At 41.9% G+C, this 15625-nt stretch overlaps 1 protein-coding gene across 1 annotated transcript in view; it reads left to right on the plus strand.

Moving 5' to 3' along the window:
• LOC140638154 (olfactory receptor 11A1-like) overlaps positions 1-13364 on the plus strand; it is a 53560-nt gene extending 40196 nt beyond the window's left edge. The window contains exons 2-3 of the mRNA XM_072834944.1: positions 8545-8649; positions 10641-13364. Coding sequence (XP_072691045.1) covers positions 10804-11757 — 954 coding nt within the window. The 5' untranslated portion in view covers positions 8545-8649; positions 10641-10803 and the 3' untranslated portion in view covers positions 11758-13364. The remainder of the gene's footprint in view (positions 1-8544; positions 8650-10640) is intronic.
• The last annotated feature ends 2261 nt before the right edge of the window (positions 13365-15625 follow it).

The raw sequence follows: 15625 nt of genomic DNA on the forward strand, positions 1-15625 counted from the left end.
ATATTTGGCAGCTCCCACATTCGGGGCATATATATTGATGATTGTTAAGTCCTCTTCTTGGATAGATCCTTTAAGTATGATATCGTGTCCCTCCTCATCTCTCACTACAGTCTTCGGGATAAATTTTACTTTATCTGATATGAGGATGGCTACCCCTGCTTTCTTTTGAGGACCATTTGAATGGTAGTTGGTTCTCCAACCTTTTATTTTCAGGCTGTAGGTGTCTTTATGTCTAAAATGAGTCTCTTGTAGACAGCAAATAAGTGGGTCCTGCTTTTTTATCCAGTCTGAAACCCTGCGCCTTTTGATGGGGTCATTAAGCCCATTCACATTCAGAGTTACTATTAAAAGATATGAGTTTAGTGTCATCATGATACCTATTCAGTCCCTGTTTTTGTGGATTTTTCCATTGGACTTCCTATTAAAGAGGAATTTTAAGAGTCCCCCTTGGGCAGCCCCGGTGGCCTAGTGGTTTGGCGCCGCCTGCAGCCTGGGGTGTGATCCTGGAGACGCAGGATCAAGTCCCACATCGGGCTCCCTGCATGGAGCCTGTGTCTCCCTCTCCCTCTGCCAGTGTTTCTGTCTCTCTCTCTGTGTCTATGAATAAATAAATAAAATCTTTTTTTAAAAAAAGTCCCCCTTAACTTTCTCACAGAGTTGGTTTGGTAGTCACATATTCTTTCAGTTCCTGCCTATCTGGGAAGCTCTTTATCTGTCCCTCTATTCTGAATGAGAGCCTTGCTGGATAAAGTATTCTTGGCTGCATGTTATTCTCATTTAGGATCCTGAATATATCCTGCCAGCCCTTTCTGGCCTGCAGGTCTCTGTGGAGAGGTCTGCTGTTAATCTGATATTTCTCCCCATATAAGTTAGGGATTTCTTGTCTCTTGCTGCTTTAAGGATCTTCTCTTTATCTTTGAAATTTGCAAGCTTCACTATTAAATGTCGAGGTGTTGAATGGTTTTTATTGATTTTAGGGGGGGATCTCTCTATTTCCTGGATCTGAATGCCTGTTTCCCTTCCCAGATTAGGAAAGTTTTCAGCTATGATTTGTTCAAATACATATTCTGGCCCTCTGTCCCTTTTGGCGCCTTCGGGAACCCCAATTAAACATAGATTTTTCTTCCTCTGGCTATCACTTATTTCCCTTAATCTATCCTCATGATCCTTTAATTGTTTGTCTCTTTTTTCCTCAGTTTCCCTCTTTGCCATCAACTTGTCTTCTATGTCACTCACTCGTTCTTCTACCTCGTTAACCCTCGTCGTTAGGACCTCTAGTTTGGATTGAATCTCATTTAATTGATTTTTAATTTCTGCCTGATTAGATCTAAATTCTTCTGTCATGAAGTCTTTTGAGTCTTTTATGCTTTTTTCTAGAGCCATCAGTAGCTTTATAATAGTGCTTCTGAATTGGCTTTCTGACATTGAATTGTAATCTAAATTTTGTAACTCTGTGGGAGAGAGGACTGTTTCTGGTTCTTTCTTTTGAGGTGACATTTTCCTCAATCAAGGTCAATAATTTGTTTTTCCCCTATCCGTCTAGCTGGTCTTCTGGGGGAGGGGCCTGCTGTGGTGATTTTCAGGTGTTAGCACTTGGGGGAGCTGCTCAGCCCCCTGCCTGGTGCAGGGCTCGGTGAAAGTTGTTTAACCTGTTTATCTGGTGAGGCCACTGTGTAGCTCAGTGGGGTTTTTTTTATCCTGTGAGGCCCCAGGACAAACAACAACAGTAGAGGTGGCCAGCTCTCCAGCTCTAGAGTCAGCTCCTGCAGTAACTACAGAGCTCTCAGTCTGCAGGGGCCTGGATGCTCCGGGGCGGGGCTGCTGATCTGCTCAGCTCCGGGCTGCCCGGAGGCTGGAGCGTTCTTGCTGTCCTGGGCCCTCCTGGCTTCTGCCCGTCCTTGGAGAAACGAGGGATCCTGGGCTGTGTGTCTCCGGTGCCCTGTGCTCCCGGGCCTGTGCTGTTGGAATCACACTCATGGCCCGCAGCTCCCTCTGCCGGAGTCTCTGCCCGGCGTCTCTGCCTAGAGCCTCTGCCGGAGCCAGACGCAGCTGCTCCCAGGCCCGCGCAGCTCCCTCCACTTGGAGCCGCCTCCGAGCTGCTCCCGGGTCCAGCCGGGCTTGGGCTGCAGCCCTTTAGGGAGTTCGGCTGTGGGGTGTGGCACACTCGCCGTGGGGCGCAGATGTCTGTTAGCGTCCCAGGGAGCCTGAGGGCATCCCTGCCCTCCTGGGGTCCTGCTCCACCTCCCTGCGAGCGCCTTTCCGTCCGGAAACGTTGGTGAAGCTCCTGCTTCTCCAGGCGGGGCTCTCCTGTCCTGGGGATATTCGCCACGGCCTTAGCCCAGCTCCTCGGGGGCTCCTCCCCCTTGGATGCTTTTTGTTTCTTTTTCCCCGTCTTCCTACCTTGATATAAGTGTGAACTCTTTTCACTGTAGCATTCCAGCTGTTCTCTCTTTAAATCTCAAGCTGAATTCATAGGTTTTCAGGATGATTTCAAGTTATCTAGGTAATTTGGTGGGGACACGTGACTTGGGGACCCTACTCTTCCGCCATCTTGCCCCGCCTCTCACTGCTACCAATTGTTAAACAACAAAATTTCAAGTAAGTAAATTTAAACATCTAGTTCGTTTTATTCAACAATTCCTGAGTCAGGTGGAATCCCATCTAGCAAATAAAAGGCACCTTTGATGAGCTGTATAAAATGGAAGGATTTTATAAGCAGAAACTGGGCAGGGCAAGGAGGTTATTAGCAAAATAAAGAATTGTTTCAGGCAAGGTCATCTTTCTGTAGGGAAAAAGCAGGGAGTCTCATTATACAGATGATCTAATAGTGCTGATAAGGAAATTCAGGATGATTGGTTTAAAATTCCACTCCTGGGAGAAGCTGAAACTGAAATTGAGTTAGATAATAGGTCTTGGTAGGGCTTAGCACAAGTGACTCCATTCAGGGTCTGTTTTTTTTTTCTTTATACTGTAAATAGTTATTATTTACTATGTGCTAGTTATTATCTACTTAATGGAGATATACACAGTCATCTGCACTTGGATCCAGCTGCAAACAAGAAAGAGTTTCCTACAGTTCTGTGGGGGAGACGGTCAATAAAGAAGTAAGCAAATAAATTGAATTCAAATAAAGATACACAACACATCGACATAAAAACAGTGTTGACTCTAGGCAGAGTTAATAATTACAAAGCCTCTGAGATAGAATGGGGCATGGGGTTCCTAAGGATGGGGACAAAGCAGAAAAAGTAAAAAATAAAAGGCAGCCAAACATGCAGGTAATTTTATATTATAGCCAAAAGTTACATTCCCAAATATGTTGATTATATAAGTAAAGTGAATACAGTAGGCTCAAGAATGCTTTATTTCAATGTTTTTTTATTTCCATTTTTTGTGTCATCCTCAATTTCTTTCACCAATGTTTATATTATTGGTGTTAAGATTATAGATCTTTCTATAATCCAATGTTTAGATTATAGATCTTTCACCCTCTTGGGTTACGTTTATTTCTATTCCTAAGTATTTTATTCTTTTTGGTACAATTGTAAATGGAATTGTTTTCTTAATTTCTCTTTTACATTTATTTATTTATTTATTTATTTATTTATGTTCAATAAAATACCTCAATTGAGGTATTTTTTTATTGAGGTTCAATTTGCCAACATATATTATAACATCCAGTGCTCATCCCTTCAAGTGCCCCCCTCAGTGCCTGTCACCCAGTCACCCCATCCCCTGCCCACCTCCCCTTCCACTACCCATTGCTCATTTCCCACAGTTAGGAGTCTTATGTTTTGTTTCCCTTTCTGATTTTTCCCACTCATTTTCCCTTCCTTCCCCTATAATCCCTTTCATTATTTTTTATATTCCCTGTATGAGTGAAACCATATAATGTTTGTCCTTCTCCAATTGACCTACTTCACTCAGCATAATACCCTCCATTCCATCCACATCGAAGCAAATGGTGGGTATTCGTCGTTTCTAATGGTTGAGTAATATTCCATTGTATATATTGACCACATCTTCTTTATCCATTCATCTTTCGATGGACACCAAGGCTACTTCCACAGTTTGGTTATTGTGGACATTGACATTGCTGCTATAAACATTGGGGTGTAGGTGTCCCGGCATTTCACTGCATCTGTATCTTTGGGGCAAATCCACAGCAGTGCAATTGCTGGGTCATAGGGTAGTTCTATTTTTAACTCTTTGAGGAACCCCCACACAGTTTTCCAGAGTGGTTGTACCAGTTCACATTCTCACCAACAGTGCAAGAGGGTTCCCCTTCCTCCACATTCTCTCCAACATTCGTTGTTTCCTGTCTTGTTAATGTTCACCTTTTTTTACTTCACTATTAATGTATAAAAACACAACTAATTTCTGTGTATTAATTTTGTGTCCTGCAACTTTACTGAAATAATTTATTATAAAGCTTGTATTCTTGAATATTTTTGGATCAGTGGCTTGATTGCCAAAAAATAAGTATCTTTTCAAGAGTAGAAAATGGGTTCAAAATCCCATTAGGGAATTAAAAAATCCCTTAGGGATGACTGGGAGGCTCAGTCGGTTAAGACTCAGGTCATGATCCCAGAGTCCTGGACTGGAGCACTACCAGGGGCTCCCTGCTTAGCGGAGAGGAGCCTGCTTCTCCCTTCCTCTCTACCCTTTCCCCCTGCTCGTTCTCTCTCTCTCTCTCTCTCTCTCTCTTCCCCCCCCTCTCAAATAAAAAACTAAATAAATAATCTTTGGGAAAAAAACCTCTTAGAAACTGTAAAGTAGGCTTCCTGGCTTCCTGCAATATAACTAATTGGCTTAAATACTGAAGCAAGCTTCTTCTAAATGACCTCATTCTAAATAAAGTTATCTTTGCTGTTTTTAATCAGTGGCCTTTTACTTTTTTAGGTATAATTTGCCATTTAAAAACAATCAAACTCCAATAAAAAAAAAATACCCCCCCCCCCCACACACATTTTTAGCATCAAGAACTACTTCCATAACCTATTCACAGTCTCAATTCAGGTACTAGAGCACCCTCCATCCCCATCCTTTCTTTAAGATAAAAATTTATCGAATACACCACCAGGGGGCAGCGGGAAGGACAGCAAGGGAGAGACTGCCCTTTTAAACTTGAGGGAGTAACAGCACCATTGCACAGTCTGGAGGAAGGGGCTTCCTAAAATAGAAAGAACATTACATTTGAAGGCAGACATTTGCTCACATATTTATTCAGTTTGTTTATAAATATTATCTATATTTTATATTAAAATTTATAAATATTAATATAGTTTTTATAAATCTTAGTATATGTTAGGTTCTGAGGTATATAGAAAAGTGAAGACTCCACTGCTTTCATGGAGCGTTCAGTCCAATCACAGCCTCCTCATATTCTTCTGCTTGGGTAATTTTGAACAAGTAATTTCATCTCTCAAAGCCTGGATTTCCTCATTTGTAAGATGGGTAATAAACACAAAGGTTGTAAGGATTATAGGGAGTACAGGCTTAGCTGAAAACCTGGCATATATTGGTAGGCTATAGATTTCTAGGCAGTAGATTTCTATGAGGACATCCTAGCCAAAAGCCTCATATAATCAAATATGTGTTCATTCATGAGTTCAAATAGTGGCAAATGCCAAGGTTTCAGGAAATCTGGGTAGTAGTCCATAGAAAAAATACTTCAGTTCTAAAGAACAAATGAGATCATTTCAATTCATTGATTGTTTTATCATTTCATTTGTTATACTTATCAGATAGCTGTATTAATTTGTTAGCTGGAGCAAATCTCTCTTCAGTTTGTGATGCCTGTCAGTAGATGATAATTTTAATTCCATAAGGTTGTCAATCACAAACTTACATTTCCCAGAACAAGGCTAACCTTAGTTACAACTTTTAATAAATAACAAGTATCCAAGATGACACAAGTTCTTTAGAATCATAATTACTGGTTTTGACAATAAATGTTTGCTATCGTAGGTATGTCTCAGTTCTCTACCAAATCTACATAATAAGGACATGCCCAGCAATTTTTTCCAGAGGATAGAAAAAAATTAAATACTTCTTTTAAAATATTGTTTTAACCCATTCTCCAAAGCATAATTATGCATTTTAATCACTAAATTAAAGCTCTTTATACAACTAATATTAATACAAATAGTCATTATTAAAATAGAAGCTTAAAGCAAAGGAAAAAAGATTTCCTTTAAGGTAAAGGTAAACTGGTTTCACACAATTTGCAAAGTAAACAGCAATTCCCCACTAGAGTCATTTGGGAAATGCCCATGAGCACCAATATCAGGGGAGGTGATGGCTTTGCCCACAGAGGAACTCAAGTTTACACAGAGAAATGTTGAGATGGGAGCAAAATTTAAGCGGCCTCCTAGGTTCATGTGGAAAGACAGCCCCAATTTAGTTTTTGTCAAGGGAGGTAGCTCTCTGGATAAAAGAAAGATTTCAGTTGTGTAGCCCAATTCTCTGAATCCAGGGGAGGTGGGTATGCCATTGTCTCTGTGGCCTGGCTCCCCAAAGTAGGAGTGGACCCCTCTGAGGCACAGGTAAAGCTCATCTATTCTGCTGGTATACACTTCCGTGTTTCCTGTTTTGGTCTCTTCTTTGCTATATGAGGCCAGGGGTACAATCCCCTAGCACACTAAATCCATTATCAGTTTAGTAACAAAATCAAACTGTCTGTCTGGTTGACCAACTGATCTCCTGAATTCACCAGCAGCTGGCAATAGTCAACACCCTTATCAAAAAGCCAAATGTTGGCTGAATTGATTGGTTAGTTGCACTTAATTCAGCTAAGAGAAAGGATCCCATTCAGATAGCATCTGAGTCATTTCCTGTTCCCCTTGCTTTTTTGTTTGTAGATTCCTTACTGAGTGTTTTTGCTTTATGAGAACCCGCTTTCCTACAAATTTGCTTTGTGTGTATCTTGGGGGAATGGAATGTTTCCCAGTTGTGTGGGGGGGACCTCAACTCTGGAAGGGACGGAAAAATCATCAAATCACAATAAGTCTCCTTAAGTCTTGTTTAATTGTCTTCATAACTTGAACATCTCCAGTGAAGGGAAGCAGATATCTTCCTAAAAGAGTTAATCTACATTTAGATAGCACTAATTGTGCTTACATAACTGGGGAGAAAAGAGGGAAGAGCAGAGAAAGAGAGGAAGAGGAGGGAAGGGAAGGCGGGAGGGAGAAAGCTCTACCACTTACTGAGCATTGACTCCAACCCCAGCCCTATGCCAAAATGAATTACAGGTATATTGTGTTGTTTGGGCTTGTGGCTCTAGAGTCAATCAGTATATAGGAGCAGAGTTAACAGAGGAGCATGATTTCCTCACTTCTGCTAAGGAGACAGAGCAAGAGATATTGGCCGCATGCTAGGGTGGGGAGGCCAGGATCACAGACCTCTCTGCTGCCCTATGAATCCTCATTTGCACCCCCTGAGGAGCATAAGAGAAGAGTTTCTCTTCCCTTAAAGGTTATAAAATGCCTTTGCTTAGATGTCTCTGTGGTTGGCAGGGATTGGAATCCAGGCCTGTTTAGTGTTAGAGCCTGTGAGTTTAGTAAGACATCACTAGCTAGTTCTGTCCTACCTTTGCCTAGTTTTCTTTCTTTCTTTCTTTCTTTCTTTCTTTCTTTCTTTCTTTCTTTCTTTCTTTCTTTCTTTCAGGATTTTATTTACTTATTCATGAGAGACAGAGGGAGAGGCAGAGACACAGGCAGAAGGAGAAGCAGGATCCCTGTGGGGTGCCAGATGCAGGACTAGATGCCAGGACTCCAGGATCATGCCCTGAGCCCAAGGCAGATGCTCAACTACTGAGCCACCCAGGCATCCCCTTGTCTGGCTTTCCATTCTTCCTCATGTCTCTGCACTGCATCGACTGGTGCAGCATCCTGGCGGCAGAAATGTAATGGCGTGGTAGAAGGGAAGTGGTAATTCCCAGTGCACACGTTCAAAAGTGTTCTTGGATTGTTTTCTTGAGGCAATAGGCTGACCTGATATATATATATTTTAAGATTATAAAGAAAAAACAAAAGTAGTAGTGTGAAAGCAAGTCCAGGTGACAGGTAGAGAAGATTATTCTATCCCTGTAAGGGATGGCTCCTTCAACAGCCAACAATGTAGATAGACCTCTCTCATGATAGGCTGCGTTGTAGAAGCTTTCCTCTTCCAGCCTCTGTGAGACTATGCAAACTAGCTTATGTACTCAGGGCCCATGAAAAGCAGTGTCCATGCTTAGGAGTGAAGGATTGAGGGCAAATCTGAATCTCATCTCTGCCACTTTCTAGATGATGACCATGGGTAAGTCATTTAACTTCTCTGTGACTTCATTTGGGAAGGAAGGATAAGAAGTAAGGGTACTAACCTACCAGAGGGTTGTTGTGACAATGGAGTGACATTTTTTTCAGCACTTACGACATGCCTGGGATCAAATAATATCCTCATCACTGGCAGGAATAGCGGCAGGAACCAGGAGTCTGGCTGTGATCTGTCAGAACCAAAGCCATCCCTCTGAGATCTCAGATCCTCATTTGTGTTTTTCAGGGATGGAGAGAAGTTCTCTCCATGCTCTACTCCATGGGCTCAGAATCTGAAATCACCAGTTGCCAAGTGTTCCCTGGGCACCAGGACTCTCAGCACAAATTCCAGGTTAGTTCTCTGAAAACCACTTGGAAAGCCAGAACTAGGGCCCCACAGAATGATACCCAGGACACTGAGTCCGTTTGAAAATGGGATTAATGTACTGCCAAAAGCTCTTAGTATGATTAAGAGATCCGTGGAGGGCAGCCCGGGTTGCTCAGCGGTTTAGCGCCGCTTTCAGCCCAGGGTGTGATCCTGGAGACCTGGAATCGAGTCCAACAGCTGCCTGCATGGAGCCTGCTTCTCCCTCTACCTGTGTCTCTGCCTCTCTCTCTCTCTTTCTCTGTGTCTCTCATGAATAAATAAATAAAATTAAAAAAAAAAGAGATCGGTGGAAGAGCTTAATGACTCACACAGTTACATCCACAAACACTGGCAGGATGTGGCAAAACGAACTGGGGGACTCATTGCCAACGCCCCCTTCAAAGGAAAGGCAATTTCTTGGTAAATTTACATAACGTCGGCAGCCTGGGAAAGCCAGCCATCTCACGATCTTTGTGTTTATGTTTTTGCATAATCTAGGCACATGTTAAATTCTTCTCCCTCCTGGTATCCTATTTTATGGATGAGAAACTGTGTCTCAAAGATGTTAAACAACTTGTTCAAAGTCTGACCCTTATAAGGCCACACCCTAGGCTTTGTATAGGGCTCTCTGGCTATGCCCTGCTAACTACCTCATTATTACCCTGGCCCGGTGCTTTCTGTACCTGCACCTGGGGTTTCCCATCTCCACCTGCAGCAGTATGCTCCCTCCACAACTATCTAAGAAGGTAATGAATGGATCCAGTACAAGGTGGTTGAGAATAGTCAAATGGTTTCAGCCTCTGCCCTGTCGGAGGATAGCAGTATTTTTTGGGCAGGTTCTCTATCTGTCCTGAATTTCAGGGTAGGCCTATGGCTTGGACCTTGGATGGAACTGAGGAGGAGGCCTGGGTCTTCTTATTTCATTCAAAAGAATCTGAAGCTACCTTATACTCAGTTGGCTGGTTGCACACAGTGCCTTAGGCCACTTGGGTCTGAATCTTCTTCCATTTACTGCTGCCTAACATTAAATAGTTTTTTAAAAAAGATTTTATTTATTTATTTGAGAGAGAGATAAAGAGCTTGAATATGAGCACAAGCAGGAGGAGGGGCAGAAGAAGCAGCAGACTCCCAGCTGAGCAGGGAGTCCCACTAGGGGCACCATCCTAGGACCCTGGGATCATGATCTGAGCTGAAGGCAGATGCTTATAACCAACTGAGCCACCCAGGTGCCCCTCAACATAAAATTTTTTTAATGACCTGATTTTTTAAAAATATTTTATTTATTTATTTATGAGAGACACACAGAGATAGGCAGAGACATAGGTAGAGGGAGAAGCAGGCTCTATGCAGAGAACCCGATGAAGGACTGGATCCTGGATCCTGGGATCATGACCTGAGCTGAAGGCAGACACTCAACTAACTGCTGAGCCACCCAAGCCTGATGACCTGATTTTTAAGATTGTGAGAATGCACTCCTACCTCTGAATTACACCAGCATGAGCACTCACATGATTTTCTCTTGCTATTGTTCTGGAAACTGTAACAGAAGTAAGAAACTCACTTCTCAAATCACTGAGAAGCTGAAAGGAGAAAAATTCATAGTAGATATGATAGGGACCATATCCCTGCACGTAACCAGTGTTTAAGGAGGGAGGGGAGGGTTCTTTGTCTTGGCCCTTGATGGTCTAGGTTCTAAGAGTTCATACTCTTTGGAATGTGCCTATCTCCCTTTCAGATCTTCTTTTCATTCTGTAAGTCCTCAAGCTACCACAGGATGAGCACAGAGCAGATGATTCTCCTTCCCTTTCCTTTTCCTTTGTCCTTCCTCCCAGTTTGTATTCTTTTTCCTCTTTCTTCAATTTCCTGCTTTCCCCAAAGCCTGACACTGCTCCTGATAAGATGAAAATACAGGTAGGAGAAGGAGGATTGGGATGGTCACAAGTTCTTACCGCAAATTCTTTTCTTTCCCATTTCAGGCTTTGGAAGAAAAGATGATACTCCTCTACCCAAATAAAAAAACCTTCCAAAAACATGAGTTGGGAATGAAAATCACCCACTGTCAGCTGCCCATTGATGGGTAAGCTAGGACTTTCTGCATTTAGCACTTCTGATCACTGGGTGTCCTAAGGAAGCCAAGGCATGGTGATCCTGCCCTGGGAAAACCAAACAACCATAGTGGAATTTATGCTTCAAGGATTCTCCTCTATCCGACAGCTAAATATCTTTCTCTTTATAATGTTTTTAGTTTTCTATGTCTTAGTCATTTCTGGCAACATCCTCATTGTTCTGCTAGTTTTGTTCATCCATCACCTCCACACCCCCATGTACTTCTTCCTGGTGAACTTGTCCTTTCTAGAGATCTGCTATACCTCCAATATTGTCCCCAAGATGTTACTGATCACCATAGCTGAACAGAGGACTATCTCTGTTGCTGGGTGCATGGCACAGTTCTACTTCTTTGGATCTCTGGCTGCAACAGAGTGTCTTCTGCTGGCTGTGATGTCCTATGACCGATACCTGGCCATCTGCCAACCTCTCCACTATCCCATCCTCATGACTGGCCCCCTTTGCATTAGGCTAGCTGCCAGCTCTTGGCTCTGCTGCTTCCTTCTTACAGCAATCACTATGGTCTTACTATCTAGATTGACCTTCTGTGGACCTAATGAAATTGATCACTTCTTCTGTGACTTCACCCCTCTCGTCCACCTCTCCTGCACAGACACCTCACTGACGGAGACCATCGCCTTTGCCACCTCTTCGGCAGTAACTCTGGTTCCGTTTCTCCTCATCGCAGCCTCCTACTCCTGCATTCTTATTGCTATCCTAAGAATTCCACCTGGCACAGGTCGGAGAAAGGCCTTCTCCACCTGCTCCTCCCACCTCACCGTGGTCACAGTGTTTTATGGGACACTGATTGCCACGTATCTTGTGCCTTCAGCCAATTCTTCACAACTCTTGCGCAAAGGATTCTCTCTTCTCTATACCATCCTGACACCCATGTTCAACCCCATCATCTACAGCCTAAGAAACAGAGACATCCATGAAGCCCTGAAGATGTGCTTGAGTAAGAAGCCAGGATTCCTCCTTAGATGATACAAAAAGGAAAAGTTCGATATTTGTTCAAGGATGACGAACTGGATTGAGTAATTTAGATTCTGTGCGAAAGTACTACCTGTCATCAGGAGTTATTTTAAAGCCAGATCACCAGATGTCTTTGAGCATGGCTGTGAATGCTGCCGAGTTCTGACAGCCTTGGGTGAACTAGCATCCCAGGAATGGCCTCAGTGGGTCAAAGTCTGATCCATAATCTTTAGTAGATCTGGATCCTTGTGTAAAAGCTCACCTGCAAAATGAGCTGCTAAGGCTGGTTGCTCATTTACTCAAATATTCATCAAGGTCTACTATGTCCAAGGCACTGTACTATAGATAGCTGATAAAACAGACAAAAAACAGAGTCCCTGCTTTCACTGAACCCACAGTCTATAGGGGGATGACAAACATTAATCAAATAACTAACATAAAACTACATATAAAATATAAAACTACACTTGTGTTTCAAAATCAAAAATGATAAGACGACTAGTACTTATCTAAAAGAATGGCCAGAATATAGAACACTGATAACACCAAATACTGGGGAAGACATGGAGCCACAGGAACTCTCATTCATTGCTGGCAGGAATGTAAAACAGTACAACCACTTTTAAAGGACAGTTTGGAAGTTTCTTACAACTACATGGACTTTTAACGTACAATCCAGTTATCACACTCCTTGATATTTACCCAAATGGGTTTAAAAGTTATGTCCACACAAAAAACTTCACATGGATATTTATAGCAGCTTTATTCATAATTGCCCAAACTTGGAAGCAGCTGAGATGTTCTTCAATGGATGAATGGAAAAATAAACTGTAGTACATTCAGACAGTGGAATATTATTTAAAGTTAAAAAGTAATGAGCTATCAAGATCTGAAAGACATGGAGGAAACCTGAAATAGACATTTTTAAGTGAAAGAAGTCAATCATAGACATCATATGATTGCAACTATATGATTTTTGAAAAAAGGCAAAACTATGGAGTCAGTAAAAAGATCAGTAGTTGTCAGAGGTTAGGGTCAGGGGAGGGATGAATAGAGAGCACAGCACTTTAGGGCAATGAAACTATTCTGTATGATACTACAAAGTGGACACTTGTCATTATACACTTGGCAGAACCAACAGAGTATACAACACCAAGAGTGCACTCAAAAGTAAATTATGGACTTTGGGTGATAATGATGTATCCGTGTAGGTTCACTGATTGTAACAAACGTGCCACTCTGGTGGGAAATGTTGATAATGGGGGGAGACTGCAAATGTGGGGTATTACCTGAAAACTAACACTGCCAGTTATCTTACCAGCAAAAATGGGTTTATTTGAGAATAGCAGAGAATTGCAGTCTAGATCAACCAAGCTATGGCAGAACTGTAGGCAAGTGTGCAGAACAGGAGAGGAATGCTTTTTTACAGAGGAAAGGGGGAAGTTGGGAAGGTTGTGAAAAACAAAATGTCCATGACAGTAAACTGGGAGCTCAAAGTATAGAGGCTTTTCATTAGCTGGACTGTTGCAGGAGAGGAAGAGAAGCTTCTTTCCTCCTGCTGAAGTAGTAAAGTAGTATCCATATGCAAGATCCATCTCTCCCTGTTGGGTCACCAATTGATGAGTGGTAGGGCATGAGTGCTCTCTCTGCTGGTTTCCCAACTCCATTCTAAATCATATTTTCTTTTGTTAATTTTCACCTTTCCCCCTTTTGATCAAGATCTTTCTTTGAAAGCATTGCTGATCAAGAGTCAGGTTTTCCATATTTAGTGGTTTTGTCCCTCAGTGTCAGGAATGACCTTTCCTGGTTGTCACGTCCTACATCAGAGGAAAAGTGCACAGCAGTTGGAAACCACATAAGGCCACATTTGAGTAACAAGGAAAATTAGGAGGGAAGAACTCAGGTACTCCAACTTAAAGCCTGTATCTTGTCAAGGTCATATGTTTTGGAGATCATCTCAGAGCTCTGAGATAGCTTATTGGGTACATCATTTTTTAGAGAGTTTGACGGCAAAAAAATATAAAATGTAAAATAATTATGAAAAATAAGAGACATAACGTAACAATTCCAAACTGTGTGATGGTTCTAAACCAGGAGTCTAAATTTGAAAAGTAGCCAACTGAAATATTTATTGGCACTTATTCTGACTTATGGGAGAAAAGGTTCTCCTTATAAAGGCAAATTCCCATAGTATGCATCCTGAAAGTCACAAAAGCAGAATAGTAAGTATTGTGAAAACACACTGAAAGAATTAACCAAGGGCATTTGGGAAGACACAGTATAGGTGTAAAGCAGCAGCTGATGAGCCTTTTTGAAAACTTCAAAGACATTTTAAAGAATGATGTTATCTCAAAAGAACTGTTTAGGACCAAATATATTATCAATAAATACAGTCAGTAAAGTTGAAAATCCAGAGACCATGAGTATGGAAAAGACTTTTAAGTCAGTTAATAGTTCAGATGAAAGAAAACTTTTGTGAACTGTTAACTTGCTAACCCTTCAGAGAAAGCAAGTGAAAGGTTAATTAGTCCCAGGATCATGAGGCTATTTCCAAAAGGCTATAATCAAAATAAAAGGTTTCCCCCCTTTGCAAGGGCTTGGGAAATGCAGACAGGGCACTGTCTTCTCATAAAGAAGAGAGAGGAAGCATAGGAAGAAAAGGTATACAAGCCTGGTCTGGACACCTTGGAAAAGCTCTCATCAGATGCCTGCTTCAATTCCTAGGAATCTTTACTTCCAGATCACCAGATGGCATGAAGTTCCAGTCAGGCTTTGGTGCTTTCTTTATATGCATCACAGTGATCCATGATTCTATTTCTTGGAGTTTGGTGGCACAAGGGTTGGTTAGCAGTTCCTGGTAAGGACCACGTCCAGTGAAGTTGAAGAATCTTTCTGGAGGTATCTTTTCCAACAGATGAAATCTCCAGGTTGCAAGGTGTTTAAGTTCATTGTCTTCTAGGAGTCCAGTATGAATAGACTGCTCCACCAAGCATGGCTTTTTTTTTTTTTTAAGTAGGCTCCATACCCAGGATGGAGCCCAATTCGGGGCTTGAAATCATGACCCTGAGATCAAGACCGGACCTAAGCTCAGGAATTGGATGCTCAACTGACTGAGCCACTCAGGAACCCACCAAACATAACTATTTTTAATAGAACCAATTAGGCCCTTACATTGTTGAAGTATATTCCTATCTTCTTTTTATCAACTGTGGGTTGAAGGAGGCAGAGACAAGTGCATTGGACACTTTGTGACTCTCTCAAAATAGGAGACTATAAGTTCCCAAGGGGATAAATCTGAGATTTAAAAGATCCAATGGCAATGCTTGCAGCCCAGGTATTTGGAGGGTCTCTACAAATTTCACCAGTTGAATCCTAGCACATAACTTAGTGCATATATGAATAATTCTGAGGATTGAGGATGATATGCACAACAAAAGTGTAAAACCAGCCAAAGAGCACAGAACTGTCAAAGCACCTGACTAGTCAAATGGCTTCTGTGATCACTATGAGTTCTGAGAGAGTTTCCTCAGGTAAGGATAATCTTCTCTAACAGAAGCAGCATTGTCATGTCTATAGAGAAAGCCTTTTTTTTTTTTCTTAAATCAAGCCAACAATTACTAAGTTTCCAATGTTGTTTTTTCTCTCTGGGGCCAACTGTTGGGTATCTTTTGTGAACTTTTCCAAAATTTATCATTTGGGAGGATATCACTTTTGACCATGACAGAGATTTGGCTGTTGATTTCCTTGAGAGTAGTCATTTTGGTGGAAATATCAGTGAGATAAATTACTTTGACCTCCTGGGAGTTGAATCTGGAATGCCTAGGAACTGTAATTGCCAAAGCAGCTGTCAACAGTATGGCATATAATACATTTTGGACAT

The sequence above is a fragment of the Canis lupus genome, chromosome 8 (assembly GCF_048164855.1).
Source record: "Canis lupus baileyi chromosome 8, mCanLup2.hap1, whole genome shotgun sequence".
NCBI lineage: Eukaryota > Metazoa > Chordata > Mammalia > Carnivora > Canidae > Canis > Canis lupus.